A 23337-nucleotide genomic window follows, 5' to 3' on the forward strand; every position below is an offset into this window, starting at 1 on the left:
TGCAACCTCCACCTCCCAAGTTCAAGCGATTCTCCTACCTTAGCCTCCCAAGTAGCTGGGATTACAGGCATGCACCACCATGCCCAACTAATTTTGTATTTTTAGTAGAGACGGGGTTTCACCATGTCGGTCAGGCTGGTCTCAAACCCCTGACCTCAGGTGATCCACCCACCTCAGCCTCCCAAAGTGCTGTGATTACAGGTGTGAGCCACTGTGCCCAGCCGTTTCTCATTTCTGAGTTCTCTTTCGTGACCTTGATGTTTTGAAGAGCCCAGGCCAGTTACTTTTGAGAATTTCCTTCAATTTGGGGGATGGGGATTGTTTAATGTTTATAATTTATGCATTTGGCAGGAATATCACAGGAATAATACTGTGCTAGTCTCAGTGCAGCATACCAGAAGGCACATGTTGACTTGTTCTGCTAATGGTGATGCTAACTTTTATCATTTAGATAAGATGGTGTTTGCCAGGTTCTCCATTTTTAAGTAATTAGTAATTATTTTGTGGCAAGAATCTGTGAGTGCAATCATGTAAATCTTGTTTCTCATCAAACGTTCACCAGTTTTAGCATTGATTAATGATTCTAACCTGAATATTATTACTCTGATGATTACCAAATGGGAATTTTCTATCTTATTCCTTCTAGATTTATTAGGTGGGATAGAGTTTCCTTTCTCTCCTATTAATTATTGATATCAGTATGGACTCAAGAATCCTTTTTTATTCACAGAGTTACAATCTGTTATTATCATTATTTATCTTGATATTGAAATTGTCCCCAGGCTTGGCCAGTGGGAGTCCTTTTAAGCTGGTTACTGTCTTATAGATGTGTGCCCTTCATTCCTTGAGCATTTCTTTACTTTCTGGTGTCGTAAAATGTTCCAAGCCCATCCTTGTATTCTCCTTACTTCAGCCCTGGAGTCAGCCATTTCTTTAAGGAGCCCTGGTTCCTTGTAGCAGATAATGGTGGTATTTAGAAACCAAGATCTTAATATGTTTGTTGTTATCAGAATGTCATTGCTTCTAGGCCATCTCAGTGGACAGAGCTAGCATGTGCACACACAGACACACACACACACACCTGTATTTGTTGTCTATCTAATCAGACTCTGATACTGATACCTCTAATCCCTATGCAACACTAGAGGATATATTCTAGGCTTCCCAGTTTCCATATTTGTACCTCCTTTCTTTGACAGTGAGAAATGTGTATTCATTTATTTGCTTCATCCTGGACATGCTGACCGCCATCCCTCACTGGGCACCAAGTGAAAGCTCGGCACCAATGATGGGGAAGAGGGAAAAAAGGGGCTTTTCCCCACTTCAATGTGTCAGAAACTTAAGCAATATATGTATATATGTTGGCAAACATTTATGTTTATTCAACTATTTTGACCAAGTTGTTCGCAGACCATTCATTCTTTTTTTTTTTTTTTTTGAGATGGAGTCTCGCTCTGTCACCCAGGCTGCAGTGCAGCGGCATGATCTTGGTTCACTGCAACCTCTGCCTCTGGTTCAAGCAATTTTCCTGCCTCAGCCTCCCGAGTAGCTGGGATTACAAGTATCTGCCACCATACCTGGCTAATTTTTGTATTTTTAGTAGAGACGGGGTTTCCCCATGTTGGCCAGGCTGGTCTTGAACTCCTGACCTCATGATCCACCTGCCTTGGCCTCTGAAAGTGCTGGGATTACAGGCATGAGCCACCACACCTGGCCCATTCATTCTTAAGTAATAGAAAGTAGGCCGGGCGCGGTGGCTCACGTCTGTAATCCCAGCACTTTGGGAGGCCAAGGCAGGTGGATCATGAGGTCAGGAGTTCAAGACCAGCCTGGCCAACATGGGGAAACCCTGTTTCTACTAAAAATACAAAAAAATTAACTGGGCATGGTGGTGGGCACCTGTAGTCCCAGCTACTTGGGAGGCTGAGGCAGGAGAATGGCGTGAACCGGGGAAGGCAGAACTTGCAGTGAGCCACGATCATGCCACTGCACTCCAGCCTGGGCGACAGAGCGAGACTTCGTCTAAAAAAAAAAAAAAAAAAGGAAAAAAGAAAGTAGAAGCAAGTTTGTTTAAATGCTCTGTGTATTATCGTTTACTAAAAGCTCAGTAAACTAGATTTCTAGCAGCATCTCTGAAAGCAGTGGAAAGATGTGATTGCGAGTTGGAATGAGCTGGTTTTAATTTCTGTGTCTAACACTTAGGGTAGCAACCTTGGGCAAATTGCCTCATTTCCCTGAAATATAGTTTCCTTTTGGAAAATGGAGATTAATGAAAGACATAATTGTTTTTAGGATTAAATGAGACCATGTATGTGCAATGGATTGTTTTTGATAGACAGTGGACTTGAGATTTTAAAAGCAGAATAAAAAGTGTTATTTAGAAGTTACAAGCAGTTCCTCCCTACTAAGAAGTGAAGATTTGGATACACATCAAAAGTCCACTGTTCTCTGTTCTGGGAGAACCACCACTTTGTGTTTAAATTATGCAAATATACATGAAGTGTCTACCCATTGTTCCTGAGAGAAAATTGAATACAATAAGATAACTCAAATACAGTTGTTTTAGGTCAAGAAATTACATGTTTGATCATATAAATTGGGTGTATCTTTTCACAACTTTGAAGAGGAATCTGTTCTTTCCTTGATGAATTTAGGCTGTGTTATGCCCCTACATTGTTGCTTCTTCTTGGAGAGTTTTTTTCCCCTATTATTTATGAAGGAACCCTGAGGACTGTAAGAGGGGCCACAGGCATGAATTTCACTTCGTGGTGGAGGGAGGCTGTACACAGTGACTGCTCTGGGCTATTCCCTTCGTGTGGTATTTTTTTTTTTTAAAGACTAAATAATCCAGAATGTATTGATGCTGTATGTGTTAGTCTGAGTCCTCTTAAAAGACAGAATCAAGATGGTATTAAAAGTGCAAGGAATGTATTAAGGAATATGCCTGTGAGAGAAAATGGGGAGGGAACCAAGACACACCAAGCTAGTCATTTTTCATGCTATGGATGAAAAAATAAAGACAGTTAGACTCTATAGAGACAGGGAATGAAGCAGGTGCCCATGAGAGCAAGAGGCCCCAGCAGAAGATGCCGAAATAGAAGGTATCTGCCTTAGCACTTGACCACTTCCTAATTCTTTTTGTTCTGACTCTTACGAGGCTGGGCTGCAACTCTTTGAATGGTGTGAGATACTCTTCTTTCTGTGCAATACATGGCTTTTTGTTTAAAGTCATCTTATTTCTGACTAAGACTGCCACATGTGGGATAGAGTAGCTACGGGGAGAGCAACACACCATTTTCTGACACCAGAGTGTGGGTAACCATGGAGAGAACCAGTGGGAAACAGTGGGGTCTCCTGCAGTGGTCATCTCATGAGGATCCCTGAGAGAGTCCACAAGGAGAGGAGGCCAGAGCGGCAGAGTCTTACAAATTTATTCCTGACCCCTCAATAGACAGCCTCTCCCAGCAGGTCACACTGAGTGGTGACTTTTGGCAATTAGACGAATGAGTATTGAGTTATTGTTTTAGTATTAATGAAAATATGACTGAAATTCGCAGTATTAGGCTGAAGCCAGGCATTTTGGTTGCCCAGGTAAAATACTTGCTTCACAGCGAGACTACAGGGAACACTAATTATTTCTCGCCCACTTTTCAAGATTCTCTGTCATTCCATAAAATACCATGCTCCAGGGTGACTTTATTTATAAATCCACTCTAATTTTTGGAGCAATCATTCCTGAGCACACATAGTGTAATGCAAAGGTCCCCCTTACTTAGAAGAATAAATCACATTTTAGGAATATTGCTAGGTGGTTTATGGTCTGTCATTAACTCCCATGAAAAATTATTAGATCATGGGGTTCTAAAGCACTCTAATTAGAAATGTATTTAGAAGATGTAATAAAATAAAAATAAAAGCTTTTTTAAAAAAGCAAGTTCCATATAGATCACATACTGGAAGGAAAACAAAAACTCCTTTGAGCTGGTTTTAATTTCTGTGTCTAACACTTAGGGCAGCAACCTTGGGCAAATTCCCTAATTTCTCTGAAATACAGTTTCCTTTTGGAAAATGGAGATTAATGAAAGACATAATTGTTTTTAGGATAAAATGAGACCGTGTATGTGCAATGGATTGTTTCTGATAGACACTGGACCTTGAGATTTTAAAAGCAGAATAAGAAGTGTTATTTAGAAGTTACAAGCAGTTCCTCCCTACTAAGAAGTGAAGATTTGGATACACATCAAAAGTACACTGTTATTTAGAAAATTAGAAAATTGTGTAATGTATTTATCATAGTATCCCAAATTACAGTGCTGTGCTATCCTCAAAATGAGTTCCCGAATACAAATACTAGATGTGTACCTGATGCTAGAGGGGGTGTGTTGGTGTGATGGGTAAAAGGAAGCAATATCCCTCTTTCTTGGGTGATTTTAATGCCTTTTTCTTCTTCCTAAGCTGGTACAAACCATCTAGTATACTGTGGGTTTTCTTTTTCTTCTTCTTTTTAAAAATTAAATTAAATTTAAATTTTTTTCAGCCGGGCGCGGTGGCTCAAGCCTGTAATCCCAGCACTTTGGGAGGCCGAGACGGGCGGATCACGAGGTCAGGAGATCGAGACCATCCTGGCTAACACGGTGAAACCCCGTCTCTACTAAAAATACAAAAAACTAGCCGGGCGAGGTGGCGGGCGCCTGTAGTCCCAGCTACTCAGGAGGCTGAGGCAGGAGAATGGCGCAAACCCGGGAGGCGGAGCTTGCAGTGAGCTGAGATCCGGCCACTGCACTCCAGCCCGGGCTACAGAGCAAGACTCCGTCTCAAAAAAAAAAAAAAAAAAAAAAAAAAAAAAAAATTTAAATTTTTTTCCTTTTCCTCCTCCTCCTAATTTTTATTTATTATTTATTTATCTACTTTTAGGGATAGGGTCTCACTATATTGCCCAGGATGGTTTCAAACTCCTAGGCTCAAGCAATCCTCCCACCTCAGCTTCCCAAGTAGCTGGGACAACAGGTACCTGCCACCATGCCCAGTTCTAGATACTCAGGAGAGGAACATAGCCAAGACTGGGAAACAGCAACATGCATTAACCAGAGCTCTTTAGACTGCAGATAGGGGAATCCTAACTTAACCTAATTAAAGCCAAAGGGAATTTATTGGTTTCTATATTTGGGTGGTTCAGGGCAGTCTCTGACTTTGAGCATAATTGGACTCAGGAACTCAAACAATGGTTCAAATCTATCCCTCTCTCCCAATCTCTGTGCCCTGCTTCTCACAGTCATTTGGTATCATTTTTTTCTTACTCCAGACTTCTGGGGAAAATGGCTCCAACAGTTCCAATTTCACATCTTTCAAGGTTAGTAACTCCAATAGAGGTTAGTAACTCCAATAGAGAATTATTCTTTCTTAATACCCATATATTAATTTCAGGGAAGGATTCTGATGGGCTCTTCTAGAGTTACATGTCTATTCTTGAATGGTTGACTGTTACCAAGGAGGTAAGATACTATGATTGGCTAATCCTGGGTCATATTCATTCCACTTTGATAATGTTGCAGGGGAGGTGGTTACAGAAAAGAGATACCTGTAAGTAGGAGCCCTACAAAGTCATATGAAGTACAAGAGGATGTCTGTCCTACTGCCTTAGCCTCCTTAGTAGCTAGGACTACAGGCATGCACCACCACACCTGGCTAATTTTTAAATTGTTTTGTACTGATGGGGTCTCACTATGTTATCCAGGCTGTTCTCGAACTCCTGGCCTCAAATGATCCTCCTGCTTTGGCTTTGCAAGGCATCAATCTAGAATTGTTTACCTTTGGCCTTTTCTATGCCTCAGTTTGTTGGGCTAATAACTATAATTTGTTTAAGTTTTTGAGTATTTTTTCTTTAGCTACAAATTTCATGATAATATCCTCTTGCTTTTTCTTTCCACAGCATTTGAACTTGCTTTCTAGACCCCTTTGCTCAGTAATATTTATGCAAATATTATGCAAATATACCTCACTGGCCCGTAAATAGAACAATTTTAAGATAAGGCCTCTTTGAAGCAACACACATGCCATTGAAAAGCCCAATTGGGCAGAATGAAGATTAAAAAGAGCTAGAATCCTTGAAGACCAATCAGTTGAATTAAAGTCACCCATTGTCAATCTCCAACCTTTCTCCTATGTGAGGACAATAAATCCTTATTTGTTTATACTTTCATGCATATTTCCCATTTACAGTACAGTTCATTCCTTTGTGTAGATATCATTTTCCTTCTGTCTGAAAGATTTCCTTTAACATTACTTATAATACATGCACACTAGATACAAAGTTTTTCAGCTTTCTACATCTGAAAAAGTTTTCTTTGCCTTCATTTTTTTCCCCTTCTTTTTCACAGATGTTGATATCTTCATTTTTGAAAGGTAAAATGTGCATGGAATTCTAGGTTAGCAACTTTGTTTTGTTTTGTTTTTGTTTTTTCTTTGAGTACAGTCATGCACTGCAAGACAACATTTCAGTCAATGACGAACCGCATATACAACGGTGGTCGCATAAGATTACAATACAGGGCCGGGCGCAGTGGCTCAAGCCTGTAATCCCAGCACTTTGGGAGGCCGAGACGGGCGGATCATGAGGTCAGGAGATCGAGACCATCCTGGCTGACACGGTGAAACCCTGTCTCTACTAAAAAATACAAAAAAAAAACTAGCCGGGCGAGGTGGCGGGCGCCTGTAGTCCCAGTTACTCGGGAGGCTGAGGCAGGAGAATGGCATGAACCCAGGATGTGGAGCTTGCAGTGAGCCGAGATCTGGCCACTGCACTCCAGCCTGGGCAGCAGAGCGAGACTCCATCTCAAAAAAAAAAAAAAAAAAAAAAGATTACAATACAGTATTTTCACTGTACCTTTTCTATGTTTAGATATGCTTAGATACACAAATGTTTATCATTGTCTTATATTTGCCTATAGTATTTAGTACAGTAACATGCTATACAGGTTTGTAGCCTAGGAGCAATGGCCATACCATAAGGCCTAGATGTGTAGTAGGCTATACCATCCAGATTTGTGTAAGTACGTTTTATAATGTTTGCACAATGAAGAAATTGCCTTACAAAGTATTTATCAAAACATGTCCCCATTGTTAAGTGATGCATGCCTGTCCTTTAAAGACGTCACTCCACTGACTTCTTGGTTTCATTGTTTCCCATGAGAAGTCTGCTGTTACTCTTACCTTCTTGGCTTTTATAATTATGTAAGCCAATTCTTATAATAAACCTCTCTCTATATATGTGTACAGATACATACCTATATAATAATTATCTATCTATCTATCTATCTATCTATCTATCTATCTATCTCCTATTTGTTCTGCTTCTCTAGAGAACTATCACTGGTACAAATATGCTGCTTGATCCCCCATGTATTAAAAGTTTTTTCCATTCTAGCTCTAGAGAACATGAAATATTTCCACTGCCATCTGATCTCTGAGTTATTCCACCTGCCCCTTTCAGATGGTTCTTTTCCTAGTCTTGGGTAGTTTTCTCACATGCATATTCTAAAGAGTGGTCAGTTGAAAACCCAGTGTGATCCTCTGAAAATCTTCAGAGCGCTCTTCATGTGCAGCGCTCCCTCCTTCTGGTACTCTTTACTGTGAATTATGCTCTTGTTGAATGCTTAGTACTTTTAGCAACAGCTCGTCAGCTCAGGAAGACTGTGGACTCTGGGTTCCTCTTCTCTGAGCTGACAGTAAGTCAGGGCAAATTGAATGCTTGCTTCACTAGTTTTCCTCTCCTCAGGGATCAACATCATGCACTGCCTGTTGACCAATGTTTGTCGGTATATTTGCCTTTTTAAAAGTTTTTAGACAAGAGGGTAAATCTAGTTTCTGTTACTCTGTCTTGGTCAAGATTGGAAGTCAAATTCCTATTTGATTATGCCAGTTTTAATTAGATTATCTGCTATTTGCAGCTAAAAACATTCTTTTTTTTGAGACAGAGTCTTGCTCTGTCACCCAGGCTAGAGTGCAATGACGCAATCTCAGCTCACTGTAACCTCCACCTCCTGGATTCCAGCGATTTTCCTGCCTCAGCCTCCAAGGAGCTGAAACTACAGGTGCGCACCATCACATCCAGCTAATTTTTTTTCTTTTTTCCTTTTTTTGTTTTTTTTGAGACAGAGTCTCACTCTGTCATCCAGGCTGGCATGCAGTGGCACAATCTTGGCTCACTGCAACCTCCACCTCCCGGGTTCAAGCAATTCCCTGCCTCAGCCTTCCGAGTAGCTGGGATTATAGGCATCCACCACCATGCCTGGCTAATGTTTGTATTTTTAGTAGAGATGGAGTTTCACCGTCTTGGCCAGGCTGGTCTTGAACTCTTGACCTCATGATCCACTCGCCTCGGCCCCCCAAAGTGCTGGGATTACAGGCATGAGCCACCACGCCCGGCCAAATTGAGGTTATCCAATGATTTCTTTTATTATTTTCTCTCTTTCTTTGAGACAGAGTTTTGCTCCGTCGCCCAGGCTGGAGTGCAATGGCGCAACTTTGGCTCACTACAACTTCTGCCTCCGGGGCTCAAGCGATTCTCCTATCTTAGCCTCCTCAGTACCTGGGGTTGCAGGTGCCCACCACCACACCCGGCTAATCTTTGTATTTTTAGTAGAGACGGGGTTTCATCATATTAGTCAGGCTGGTCTTGAACTCCTGACCTCAGGTGATCTGCCCACCTCGGCCTCCCAAAGTGCTGAAATTACAGGCGTGAGCCACTGTGCCTGGCCAATTGAGCCACCGTGCCCAGCCGATAATTTTTATATTTTTAGTAGAGACGGGTTTTGCCATGTTGGCCAGGCTGATCTTGAACTCCTGACCTCAAGCAATCTGCCTGCCTTGGCCTCTCAAAGTGCTGGGATTACAGGCATGAGCCACCACACCTGGCTTGCAGCTAAAAACATTCTTAATGGATATATCCCATCTTTGCAATCATTGAGGTAGCTCATATGTATTTTGACTAAAATGTAATCTTTATGAAGAATAAAATTATTTTAAATGGTGACATACTAAAATCATCTGCAGGGCTGGGCCTGGTGTCTCACGCCTGAAATCCCAGCACTTTGGGAGGCCGAGGCGGGCGGATCACGAGGTCAGGAGATCGAGACCACAGTGAAACCCCGTCTCTACTAAAAATACAAAAAATTAGCCGGACATGGTGGCGGGTGCCTGTAGTCCCAGCTACTCGGGAGGCTGAGGCAGGAGAATGGCGTGAACCTGGGAGGTGGAGCTTGCAGTGAGCCGAGATCGCGCCACTGTACTCCAGCCTGGGCGACAGAGCGAGACTCCGTCTCAAAAAAAAAAAAAAATAAATAAATAAAATCATCTGTAAAAAAGGAGATGACTATAATCATCACTGTATTTGATATTAAAGGTTGTGGTTAATGCAATAAGAAAACAAAACATATGAAAAAATATTGGAAATCAAGTGGCAAAGTAAATATGATTTTTCAGATTATATAATTGTATAACAAGAAAACTTAAGGTACTCTACCAAAAATAAAACCTTATTTATAATTAATAAGATAATTTATCTTATGGCAAATTATGACGCCCAGGCTGGAGTACAGTGGTGCTATCTCGACTCACTGCAAGCTCTGCCTCCCGGGTTCACACCATTCTCCTGCCTCAGCCTCCCGAGAAGCTGGGACTACAGGCGCCTGCCACCACGCCCTGCTAATTTTTAGTAGAGATGGGGTTTCGCCGTGTTAGCTAGGATGGTCTTGATCTCCTGACCTTGTGATCCACCTGCCTCGGCCTCCCAAAGTGCTGGGATTACAGGCGTGAGCCACTGCGCCTGGCCTAAATTTTTGTATTTTTAGTAGAGACAGGGTTTCACCAAGTTGGCCAGGCTGGCCTCAAACTCCTGACGTCAGGTAGTCCTCCTGCCTTGGCTTCCCAAAGTGTTGAGATTACAGGCGTTAGCCACCGCGCCCAGCCCTTTTTTTTTTTTTTTTTTTGGAGACAGAGTCCCGTTCTGTTACCTAGGCTGGAGTGTAGTGGTGCATTCTTGGCTCACTGCAACCTCCGCCTTTCGGTCTCAAGCAATTATCTTGCCTCAGTCTCCCAAGTAGCTGGGATTACAGGGGTGTGCCACCATGCCCAGCTAATTTTTGTATTTTTTTGTTAGTAGAGATGGGGTTCCACTTTGTTAGCCAGGCTGGTCTCGAACTCCTGATTTCAGGTGATCCGCTCACCTCAGCCTCCCAAAGTGCTGGGATTACAGGCGTGAACCACTGTGCCCAGCCGATATGTACCTATCTTATTAAATTTATTTGGGCCAGGCATGGTGGCTCATGCCTACAATCCCAGCACTTTGAGAGGCTGAGGTGGAAGGATCGCTTGAGCCCAGGAGTTTGAGACTAACCTCAGTAGCATAGGAAGACTCTGTCTCTATAAAAAAAATAAAAAATTAGCCAGGTATGGTGGTGCACACCTGTGGTCCTAGATACTTGGGAGACTGAGGCAGGAGGATCGTCTGAGCCTAGGAGGGCGAGGCTGCAGTGAGCCGTTACTGTGCCTCTGCACTCCAGCCTGAGTGACAGAGTGAGACCCTGTCTCAAAAAATAACAATAAAATAAATTTATTTGTTGGTATTCATAGTTTATTGATAACTGAAATGGATTTTTTCCATTCCCCTTTCCAGGAAGTTATTTCTGATTTAAAGAAAAGCTATTGTAAAATTTGCCATAGGATAAATTATCTTATTAACTATAAATAAGGTTTTATTTTTGGTAGAGTATCTTAAGTTTTCTTGTTATACAATTATATAATCTGAAAAATCACATTTACTTTGCCACTTGATTTCCAATATTTTTTCCATAGGTTTTTCTTTGGTGATCAAGATAGTGATATTCAACTTGATGCCCTCATTAGTAGTTGTTAGCACCTTTGAATGATGTCTGTTGTGGCTGGTGAAATGCTGAGTTGCTAGATGCTCTGTAGAGTCAAGAGTCAGACTATGAGATATATACAGTTAACGGTTTGGTTGGCAAAGCTGTGGACAAGATAGAAAGTTGAAGATGATAGTGAGAAACTCCTAAATATTATAGGATGAAAGCTGATGGGAGATAAATGGGTACTATCCCTTGTGGGAACATTTTACCAAATTTACAAACTTCAGGATTTCTCTCAAGTAAATTTCGGAAAACCTTGGAATTCCTGTGCCAGCCGAGGATTGTTTTTTTGTTTTTTGGGTTTTTTTTCTAGACAGAGTCTGGCTGTGTTGCCCAGGCTGTAGTGTAGTGGTAAGATCTCAGCTCATTGAAACCTCCGCCTCCCAGGGTCAAGCAATTCCCGTGCCTCAGCCTGCGGAGTACCTGGAATTACAAGAGTATTTTAAAAATAGAGGCATAGAAATCCACACAGCATCAAGAATTGTTCTTGCGGCCAGGCACGGTGGCTCACGCCTGTAATCCCAGCACTTTGGGAGGCTGAGGCAGGTGGATGACGAGGTCAGGAGATTGAGACCATCCTGGCCAACATGGTGAAAGCCCATCTCTACTAAAAATACACAAAAATACAAAAAAGTAGCTGGGCATGGTGGGGGGCGCCTGTAGTCCCAGTTACTTGGGAGGCTGAGGCAGGAGAATGGTGTAAACTCGGGAGGCGGAGCTTGCAATGAGCCAACATTGCTCCATTGCACTCCAGTCTGGGCAACAGAGCGAGACTCTGTCTCAAAAAAAAAAAAAAAAAAAAAAAAAGAATAAAAAGAATTGTTCTTGGAGATGGAGTTAGTAACTTCCTAAGTTAGTGTTTATCAAATGCCAGATCTTGGATTGATTTCATCAGGTTCATGAAGGAACTTTATTAATAATACAGATTCTTTGTCTTCACCAAGGTCACTTTAAATAAAACTATTCCGGGAAAGGCCTAAAATTTGTTGTTGTTTTTGTTTTTTTTTTTTGAGACACAGTCTCCACCTGTCACCCAGACTGGAGTGCAGTGGCACAATCTCGGCTCACTGCAACCTCCGCCTACTGGGTTCAAGTGATTCTCCTGCCTCAGCCTCCAGAGTAGCTGGGACTACAGGTGTTTGCCACCATGCCCGGCTAAGTTTTATATTTTTTAGTAGAGACAGGGTTTCACCATGTTGGCCAGGGTGGTCTTGAACTCCTGACCTGAGGTGATCCACCCGCTTCGGCCTCCCAAAGTGGAGGGATTATAGGTGTGAGCCCCTGTGCCCGGCCACATGTTACTCTTAATGTTTTGAAGGTTACAAATGGCGTGCAAATGTTAGTGATGTGTATTAATCAGAGCTCATTCAGTTGCTAGTGACAGAAACCCAACTTGAGCAAACTGGCTCACACAACTGAGAAGAAGAAGGAGAGACTTTTCAGTCATGGCATGCTCTAGTGATTCAAATTATGTCTCTAAGGATTGGATCTTCCCGTTTCTTAGAAGGTTCTCTCTCTACTTACTGGGCAAGAAAGCCACTGTTGGCCCAAGATTCACAACCCTGCTAGGTGGTGGTGGGAGGCAGAGAGCAAGAGCAAGAGCACGTGCTCCTGAGTGAGAATTTGCTAATAGCCTGGCATAAGAATTCCAGAAAAAACTGGCCAATCATGGGTCACATGCTTACTACTGAGTTGGAAAAGGGTTGTAGTCAGCCTCATCTGAACCATCTGAAATAGATTCTTTTTAAGAAAGAAGACTTTTGTCACTACACAAAGATGGGTGTGATTCTGGGAAGTCAAAAAATAAGAGATGATTGCTAAAAATGATAAGTATGATAAGGGCAAGGAACTCATCAGCATCTAACTGTGGCTTTCAAAGTGGGGTCTAGGCCACACTCAGGATCTCTGAGACAGTTTTACAGGGTTCACATTATCTTCTTTTTTCTTTCTTTCTTTCTTTTTCTTTTTCTTTTTTTTTTGAGACGGAGTTTTGTTCTTGTTGCCCAGGCTGGAGTGCAGTGGTTCGATCTTGGCTCACCGCAACTTCCGCCTCCTGGGTTCTAGGGATTGTCCTGCCTCAGCCTCCCAAGTAGCTGGGATTACAGGCATGCGCCACTATGCCTGGCTAATTTTGTATTTTCAGTAGAGACGGAGTTTCTCCATGTTGGTCAGGCTGGTCTCAAACTCCTGACCTCAGGTGATCTGCCGGCCTCAGCCTCCCAAAGTGCTGGGATTACAGGCGTGAGCTACCGCGCCCAGCCGGGTTCACATTATTTTTATAAAAATATGTTATGTTATCACGCCTGTAATCCCAGCACTTTGGGAGGCTGATGCGGGAGTATCACGAGGCCACGAGATTGAGACCATCCTGGCTAATGCAGTGAAACCCCTTCTCTACTAAAAATACAAAAAATTAGCTGGGCCTGGTGGTGGGCGCCTGTGGTCCTATCTACTCAGGATGCTGAGGCAGGAGAATGGTGGGAACTCAGGAGGTGGAGCTTGCAGTGAGCTGAGATCGTGCCTGGGCGGCAGTGCGAAACTCCGTCTCAAAAAACAAACAAACAAACAAACAAAAACTGGGCATGGTGGCTCAGGCCTGTAATCCCAGCGCTCTGGGAGGCCGAGGCGGGAGAATCGCTTGAACCCAGGAGGCGGAGGTTCGGGTGAGCCAAGATTGCGCCATTGCACTCCAGCCTGGGCAACGAGCGAAACTCTATCTCAAAAGAAAATGTTATGTTAAAATGTGATGAGTTTATTATTTTCAAATAATGTAATCAATATGTTTTAAAGTTATCATTTTTTTCTAAAACAGGAAATATTGATTTCTATTTTGTCATACATAATCAACATATAATTGTATTATCATAAATATCATACACAATTTTATCAACATAATTATGCCTCTTTGGCCAGCAAGTGAAGGAAAACCCAAGCTAAACTGGACTAAAAAATAGGGGGATTTATTTGCTCAGCGTGCTGGTTAATTTTGTGTTAACTGGGCTATGGGGTGCCCACATATTTGGTCAAACATTATTCTGGGTGTTTCTGTGAGGGTGTTCTTGAACAAGACTAATGATTAGGTTGATAGACTGAGTAAATAAGATGGTCCTCGCTCCTTAGTGTGGTTGGGCCTCACTGAATAATTTAAAAAGCCTGAATATAAGGAAAAGAGTGAACTTCCTCCAAGTAAGATAATTCTTTCCTGCCTGATTGTGTATGTTTGAATTGGGATTTTTCTCTGCCTTCAGACTTGAACTGAAACACTAGCTTTCCTTTATTCTTGACACTGCTGGCCTTCAGACTGGAGCCAAATCTCTGTTCTACTGGGTCTCCACCTTGCCAACTCACCTTGCAGGTCTAGGGCTTGCCTTCCTCCATAATTGTGTGCACCAATTCCTTATTTTACATACACACACACACACACACACACACACAGACACACAGACACACAGACACACAGACACACACACACAATTCAATAGGATAGATGTAACCTCCAGTTGGTTCTATTTCTCTGGAGAACCGTGACTACCATGCAATCCTCCTGCCTCAACCTCTCAAGTAGCTGCAATTACAGGATATACTCTTCATATATTTAGGTAAAAATAGCAAGAATAAAAATTGAGCACTGTACTTCTAAGGGGTGAATTTTTTGATGTGTGAATGATCTCAATAAAAAGCACATGAGAAAAAAGTTGAACACACACACAAAATACAGATGAATAGGAAAAAGGCTGAAAGAGAATACATTAAAATGCTAATAGTAGCCATCTCTAGGAGCTGGAATTTTACATAATGTTAATAGTCTTGTTTGTAACTTTCTCACACAACACAGATTAAAGTACAATAAAAAAGTGTATAATTAAAAAAAATTGGAAAATGTATGAAGTTGAACATTACTTAATCCACGCTGAATTTTTAAAAATTAGTCAAGAAAAGAGAAGAACCACAATTCAAAGTGATGGGGGAAATGGTTGTGGTTTTGGGTGGAGGTGGAGGGTGGGGCGTGGTGTACACGTCAGCATTTGGAGAAAGGAAGGAAGAGCTACTAATGAAGCCACTGTGTGGTTCACATGGGGAAGAGGCTGCCGTAGTGGTCTAGATAGAGAAGGTTCATCTATAATGAGCTGGAGAATGCAGTGTATGTATGTGTGTGTATGTTACAGGTTCACTCGTGTGGGCACAAAGTGTATTGGAGTGTATGGAAAGATGTAAGTAAATCTTAGCCATATAACCGATGCTCAGCAGTCCAAAAACGAGGCAGGAGGAGAGCCCCAAAACCTGGAGGGACACTGAGCATCGTAACTAAATATAGAAGTCTCAGGTTTTATAATCAGCTCTATCCTGGATTAAAATTTTCATAAATTGCACTGGGCCCAGTGGCGTACGCCTGTAATCCCAGCACTTTGGGAGGCTGAGGTGGGCGGATCACCTGAGGTCAGAAGTTCAAGACCAGCCTGGCCAACATGGTGAAACCCTGTCTCTACAAAAATACAAAAATTAGCCAACATGATGGTGGGTGCCTGTAATCCCAGCTACTCGAGAGGTGAGTCACGAGAATCTCTTGAACCTGGGAGACAGAGGTTGCAGTGAGCCGAGATCATGTCATTGTATTCCAGCCTGGGTGACAGAGCAAGACTCTGTTTCAAAGAAAAAAAAAATTCACAAATTGTACTTACAACTGACAGTGGCTACTGTGTCTCAATTTCCCAATCTGTATATGAAAGAGCTGTACTTCTTGTTTTCTCCCTACCTTAGAGAATTGCTACAGACTAAAACAATAGAAAGTTACCCACGTCATGAAGCCATGTGTAATAGAGTTGCTGCCATCAAAAATTCTTCCCCAATGATTTCTTTTTTTTTTTTTTTTTTTTGAGACGGAGTCTCGCTCTGTCACCCAGGCTGGAGTGCAGTGGCACCGTCTCGGCTCACTGCAAACTCTGCCTCCCGGGTTCACACCATTCTCCTGCCTCAGCCTCCCGAGTAGCTGGGACTACAGGCACCCACCACCACGCCCGGCTAATTTTTTGTATTTTTTAGCAGAGACAGGGTTTCACCGTGTTAGCCAGGATGGTCTCAATCTCCTGACCTCCTGATCTGCCCGCCTCGGCCTCCCAAAGTGCTGGGATTACAGGTGTGAGCCACCGCGCCTGGCCTTCCCCAATGATTTCTAATTTAGAAATGCTAAATTTGGAGGCTCACATCTATAATCCCAACACTTTAGGAGGCTGAGATGGAAGCATTGCTTGAGCCCAGGAGTTTGAGACCAGCCTGGGCAACATAGGGGACCCTTGTGTCTATTAAAAAAAAAAAAAAATTAGCTGAGTGTGATGGCAGCCCACACCTGTAGTCCCAGCTACTCGGGAGGCTGAGGTGGGAGGATTGCTTAAGCCCAGGAGGTCAAGGCTGCAATGAGCTGTGGTCACACCATTGTTTACTCCAGCCTGGGTGACAGAGCTAGACCTTGTCTCAAAAAAAGGAAAAAAAGAAACATGAATTTTTTTTTTTTAACATATCTTACAATGTTCCCTATCATTAGTGGTCTCCAAACTAATTACACGGTAAAGAGTAATGTCGAGCTAGCCACAATCAAGAGCAAATGTCAGACAGTCCTTTACCTCTGTAGCTTATAATCCTGTAGCAATTTCCCTTTTCTTCCTTATCTTTGAGTTGCATGAACATTCACTTCAGTCTGACTAATCACTGATCTGGAACATTCGCCCACCTCCTGCCTTGTTCATTCTGAAATGTCTGCCCTCTTGCCTGCCTAACCAAACATTATTCTTCCTTTGCGGGCAGATTTAGTTCCACTGTCCCATAGACTCTTTTTTACCCTTAGGCCCATAGGGATCTCCTCCTGCTTGGAATCTGAGCATCACACACTCTTTGCCACATATTTGCAACTTAGTTTCATGATGATTCCTTAGTCTAGCCCATGCAATGTACTGACCTCTCTCTTTCTATGGTAACATTTCAGTCCTTAATAATCTGTGCTATGTTTAGTGAGACTGAAAACTTTATTATCCCTACTTTAGACATTAGAAACCAGATTTGTAATTTTTCAAGTGTCAAATGAGAATCATATGGCTAAGTGCTCACATACATCTGGGGTTCTATTACTGTGGAGGAAGAGCAGAACAGATATATTGGAAGACATCTAGCAGCCTGTGTCATAGGAGAGAAATGTAAACTGATCATGTCAGAAAAGGACAATTAAAAGGGTTACTACAAAACAGCTCATGCCAGGGCCTTGGTGTGAGAAATCATAAAAAAGAACTGAAAGTGGACCTTCAAGGTAGGTATATTAGTGATCTATTGTTATGAACAAATCGCCACAAACCTAGAGGCTTAAAACAACACTCATTTATTTTATTATTATTATTTTTTGAGACAGAGTCTCGCTCTGTTGCCAGGTTGGAGTGCAGTGGCATGATCTCGGCTCACTGCAATCTCTGCCTCCTGGGTTCAAGCGATTCTTCTGCCTCAGCCTCCCGAGTAGCTAGGACTACAGGCACGCACCAACATGCCCAGCTAATTTTTGTATTTTTAGTAGAGATGGGGTTTCATCATGTTGGCCAGATGGTTTCGACCTTTTGACCTCGTGATCTGCCTGCCTTAGCCTCCCAAAGTGCTGGAATTACAGGCGTGAGCCACTGTGCCTAGCCACAACTCATTTATTATCTCACAACTGTGTAGGTCGGAAGTCCTACATGGTGTGACTGGGTTCTCTGCTCAGTGTCGCAAAGCTGAAATAAAGGTGTCTACTGGACTGAAATCGAGGTTGGAGCTCTCAGCTGGAGGAAAAATCTGTTTCCAAGATCATTCTTCTTGTTGGTAGAGTTCAGTTCCTTGTAACTGTGGGACCAAGTTCCCTGTTTCCTTGCTGGCTGTCACTCTCAGCTGCTAGAGGCTGCCCACATTCCTTGACCCATGGCCTCCCACGTTTTTAATCTAGCAACAGCTCATCAAATCCTCTTGTGCTTTTGAGTTCATTTGTTGTAACTGGCTGGAGAAAACTCTCTGCTTTAAAAGAACTCATGTGATTAGGTCAAGCCCACTTTGATAATCTCCCTATTTTAAGACCAACTGAGCTATATAATGTAATCTGATTATGAAAGTAAAATTCGTTATAGTCACAGCCTGGGGATTACAGAGAGTGTGTATACGTGGAGTGAGAAATCCCGGAGGACATCTTAAAATTCTGTCTACTGCGCTAGGTTAGAGTTAGACAAGCAGAGATAGCTTTCTAGGTGGGAAAAAAATGTGGAGAAAAGCTCAAAAGTGAAACTCTACCAGGAATTTCTGGAGACTGTGAATATGTCAGTTTGTGACTGCGCTAATAATGATAATGGTTTCTTTTACTGAAGGTCTCCTGGATGCTTTACAAATTCATTCACCAATCCTTACATCAGCTCTATGAGGGTGCTATTATCCCACTTTTATAAAGAAAGAAGTTCCAGCAGAGAGAAGAAAAGCCATTTGCCAGAGTTATATCCCCATCAAGTTGTAAAGCTGGGGTTCTGGCTTGAGCTCTGGATGGTTCTGAATTTATGCTGTTTGCACTGTTTAACCTGCTTGTCTGTGGGTCTAGGCGGGGAAGCTGAAGGCAATAAGGTTGGTCTGGATTCAGATTGTGGAGGGCATTGGTGTTAACACGTGCTAATGGGCACCAAGAAAGATTTTAGAGGGAGTCAGTGAATGTGGAAATGAGGGGGATGGAAGTGAGTATGATTTTGGATGTGGGGGAGCAATGGGCTGGATGTGCAAAGTGATATTCTTTTTGGGAGGTTAATATGGCCAGTCAGGCATTAAAGACGATTACATCATCAATCCTCTGAGTCTTCCTGCCAATCTGTAGGAAATACATGGGACAGAAGAACAGGTTAAACTGCACATAAATATACAATCAGCAAAGTGGGGACAGGGTGAGGATTTAAAAAAATCATATACTTTTTGGGAGGCCAGATATACTTTGGGAGGCCAAGGCAAGTGGATTTCTTGAGTCCAGCAGTTTGAGATCAGCCTGGACAACATGGCAAAACCTTGTCTGTACCAAAAATACAAAAATTAGCCAGGCGTAGTGGCATGCACCTGTGGGCCCGGCTACTTGGATGCTGAGGTGGGAGAATAACCTGAGCCTGGGGAGGCCAAGGCTGCAGTGAGCCGAAATCACACCACTGCACTCCAGCCTGAGCAATCGGTGTGACACCCTGTCTCAAAAAATAAATAATAAATAAAAATAAAATAAAATAATTTTTAAAACAAAAAAAATCATATAGTTCCATCACTCAATTTTTCTTTTTTTTTTTTTTGGAGAGGGAGTCTCACTCTGTTGCTCAGGCTAGAGTGCAGTGGCGTGGTATCAGCTCACTGCAACCTCCACCTCCTGGGTTCAAGCAAGTCTCCTGACTCAGCCTCCCGATTAGCTGGGATTACAGGTGCCCGCCACCACACCTGGCTAGTTTTTGTATTTTTAGTAGAGACGGGGGTTTCCCCAGGTTGGCCAGGCTGGTCTTGAACTCCTGACATCAGGTGATCTGTCCGCCTCGGCCTCCCAAAGTGCTGGGATTACAGGCGTGAGCCACTGTGCCTGGCCCCATCACACAAATATTTATACTATTAACACAGAGCAATGGGCAGAGAAAACAGCTCTGGTGGTTGTGGTAGGACTAGACAAAACTTTTCATTTGACATGAGGATCTTTTGGTTGGAGGCATTACTGAAAGTGTTTTGCCTCAGAATGGGAAAGCTTGGGCAAAAGTGAATTTGGAAGATATACAAACCGTGAGGGAACTGGTTAATTTGGTTTTACCGGCCGGGCGCGGTGGCTCAAGCCTGTAATCCCAGCACTTTGGGAGGCCGAGGCGGGCGGATCACAAGGTCAGGAGATCGAGACCACAGTGAAACCCCGTCTCTACTAAAAATACAAAAAATTAGCCGGGCGCGGTGGCGGGCGCCTGTAGTCCCAGCTACTCAGGAGGCTGAGGCAGGAGAATGGCGGGAACCCGGGAGGCGGAGCTTGCAGTGAGCCGAGATCGCGCCACTGCACTCCAGCCTGGGCAACAGCGTGAGACTCCGTCTCAAAAAAAAAAAAAAAAAAAAAAAAAAAAAAAAAATTTGGTCTTACCTATCAAAATATAAAATGCACACACTTGCATTTTTCACTTCCCTGGTAGGCATTTGTCCTAGATTAAATACACAGATGCACAGCACAGGGGCAAGTACAATTAATGCAGAATTTTTTTTAGACAGAGTCTGGCTCCGCCGCCCAGGCTGGAGTGCAGTGGCGCGATCTCGCTCACTGCAAGCCCCGCCTCCCGGGTTCACGCGGTTCTCCTGCCTCAGCCTCCGGAGTAGCTGGGACTACAGGCGCCCGCCACCATGCCCGGCTAATTTTTTGTATTTTTTTTTTTTTTTTCTTTTTTAGTAGAGACGGGGTTTCACCATGTTGGCCAGGATCAGCATTGTTTTTTAATAGTGAAAACCAGAACCCAACCCAAGTCCATGACTAGGAATATTGGTTCTGTAAATAGTTTTATTTCATGCAATGGAATACCATGCAGTCATTAAGAAGAATGAGGTAGCCCTTTACCAACAGTGAAAGATAAGGGCATTTTCATCAAGGGCAATCATACCTAGTTCCAGGAAAATGTTTATTAATCTCATTTACTTAGAAAATATATATGTAGAGGTGAATCTATAGACAAGTCTAGAAGGCTATACACTCAGCTATTAAACAGAATATCTCTGAGGCGGGCAGGGGGCGGAGCCTGCGTTTACATGAATGGGACGCTGCTGTTTCTCAGTGCACCTCTGCTGTTTGAATCTTTCACTAAAAACGTTCCCATGCATTACTGGGAGGGAATGGAAGGAGTATTTTGAGAGTTTCGTGTGAAGGGAAAAGTTGAGGAGGGGACGTGGGCGACCCCTTGGTCTCCTGAGACTCAAGCACCGCCTGAGGTGAGGAGACCCCGCCCAGCTGAGGTGATTCTGCAGAGGGGCGGAGCTCCCCAGATCCGAGGCGGGAGGCGGCCCGGGGGCGGGGCCAGCCGGCTCCAGCCGTCCGCTCCGCTCCCACCATGCCCTTATAAGGAGCGCCCGGCGTTAGGGCTCGGGAATCCGGTAGCAATCCCGGCGGCTCAGCCCCAATCCCAGGCCCCTCCCTTGGGAATGGGGGAGGGGCGGGGTTTGGCGGCGCGGTGGCTGGGGTGGAGCATCTCGAAAAGGGACCAGTAGGAGTGGCGGCCCAGGTCTGAGCGGTGCTGCCATTGGGCGCGGCGACGAGAGGGGGCGGAGAGTCCGTGAGGCTGGTTACGCCGAGGGAAGCCCCGACTCTGTAGTCGCTGCTCAGAGTCTGTCTCTTCGCCGGTTCCCGGCCCCGTGGATCCTACTTCTCTGTCGCCCGCGGTTCGCCGCCCCGCTCGCCGCCGCGATGCCGGTGTTTCATACGCGCACGATCGAGAGCATCCTGGAGCCGGTGGCACAGCAGATCTCCCACCTGGTGATAATGCACGAGGAGGGCGAGGTGGACGGCAAAGCCATTCCTGACCTCACCGCGCCCGTGGCCGCCGTGCAGGCGGCCGTCAGCAACCTCGTCCGGGTGAGCGCGCAGGGCCTGGCGCGGGAGCGGGCGCGGGAGGTGTCCCCCGGGCCCCGGCCCGCGTCGCGGCTGCCTGCGGCCGGCTAGCTGGCCGTGACTTTCCGCGTGGGTTCCGGAGCCAGGCGCCGAGAGTTCGAATGGCCTCTTCTCCGCCCTGTGACCTTGAGCGAGTCCTGAGCCTCTCTCGGCCTCAGTGTCCTCATCTATAAAATGGGAGCAGTCATGGAAAAGGCTGCCTGGCGGGCTTGTCGTGAAGATCCGGCGAGGTATTATTTGTGGAGTGCCTCGCGCGGCGTGTGGGCCACAGCAGGCACCCAATAAATGAGAGTTGCTGGGATGTCCGAGGGTCCCTGCCCCGCGCAGGCTTCGCCCCCACGTTGACTTCCTCGCTCTCAGCGCCTTTTTAGGCCTCCTCGATCTGGCTGTGGGGGAGGGAGAGCGGGCCCTCCCACGGATCCCTTGCCTTCTCTTCCAGGGATCCTTATTTGAGCCACGTTGTCCTCCTTTCTAATACTTCTGCCCCTCACCCTGAGATCCGCCTCGCCCACCCCCGCTCCCCAGAGCTCCCTATATTCCGCCCTTTTATTCACTTGCCTCACTCTCCGTCGCCTCCTCCTCCCTCCTGGGCGTTTTACTTACGCTTACTCCTCTGTCACCCTTACACCTTTATGCAGTTATTCGTGACCACAAGCCCTGTTTTTCCTTCCGCTCAGCCCTGCTGTCCTTCCTTTCATTCCCTCCTGTGGACATTTCCACCTGGCTTTACCTGCTGTCAAACGGCCTCCTCCCACTGGGGCCTTTCTAGACTCGGGGGCCCTCCTTGGCCCCTCCTCCTGGCAGGAAGCAAGATGGAGCTGTTGGGAGAGGCCTGTGGAATCTGGGATCTGCCGCCCCTGCCGGAGAGAAGGCTGGGGCATCCCCTCCCCATCCACAACTTTCCTGGTGGCTCCGCAGACCCCTGTAACCCACAGCTGTGACTCATAACCGAGGTGATTCCTGGAGGAGGAGGAGCCCATGTCTGAAATGGGAAAAAAGAGGTGCTGAGACCAGTCTCCCAACACTCCCCTGGCTAATGTCACACTTTTCTTTCTCACCCTGGGTGGGTGACTCAGACTGGTCCTGCATGTGAGGAACAACTTTGGAAAAAGTTCATACTGCTCCCCCACTGAGCTGTGTAAATAGTGTGTTCAGGGCAGTTGGGAGGCAACTGTGGGTCTGTCTGGGTGGGGCTTGGGTTACTTATCTGATTTGAGCTCCTCAGTGCACTTAGAGGCTCTTTAGCAGCTGAAAGTCTTCCTCGGTCTTCAGGGGTCCCTGGACTGTCTCAAGCAATTTAGGAGACTGATAGCTAGGAAGACAGGGTGACACCACCGTCCAAATTCCTGATCTTTCTTCTGTATAGCTTTAGTAAGAATCTATTCATTCAGTAAGAATGCTGTATTCATTCACAATGTCTACTTGTACATTGTTCTTCTTTTTATAACTAATTTGAACAGAATACTCCAGAGTACATTCTTATGTAGTGTTGTCTAACGTGGCTGCATTCCAGGCCTCCATTTTTCAACAAATAGGAAACAATGTAAAGAGACAAGGTAATAGTGTCTCTCCATGTAGTACTTCAGGAAATGAAATCTTAAAACCACATGTTGCACTTGGAACAGAGCTAGTGTAGTCTAGGGGTTGATATCTGGTTAGGCTATTTAGAGAAAAGTTATTTATGGACTTCCATGCCATGAATTAATAAGCATTGAATGTCTGCTATATGGAAAACATTGCAATAAATCAGTGGTTCTCAGCTTAGAGTGTGCATGAAAA

General features: G+C 44.4%; 1 protein-coding gene across 2 annotated transcripts in view; it reads left to right on the forward strand.

The window, feature by feature from the left end:
- The first annotated feature begins 21245 nt into the window (after window positions 1-21245).
- LOC105466004 (vinculin) overlaps window positions 21246-23337 on the forward strand; it is a 125929-nt gene continuing 123837 nt past the window's right edge. Inside the window, exon 1 of one of the 2 annotated variants that reach the window (XM_011714733.2) lies at window positions 21246-21522. In XM_011714733.2, the coding sequence (XP_011713035.1) occupies window positions 21355-21522 (168 nt within the window). In that variant the 5' untranslated portion in view covers window positions 21246-21354. The remainder of the gene's footprint in view (window positions 21523-23337) is intronic. The other variant, XM_011714735.3, reaches the window with a different exon arrangement.

This window comes from Macaca nemestrina, chromosome 9 (assembly GCF_043159975.1).
Source record: "Macaca nemestrina isolate mMacNem1 chromosome 9, mMacNem.hap1, whole genome shotgun sequence".
Classification (NCBI taxonomy): Eukaryota; Metazoa; Chordata; class Mammalia; order Primates; family Cercopithecidae; genus Macaca; species Macaca nemestrina.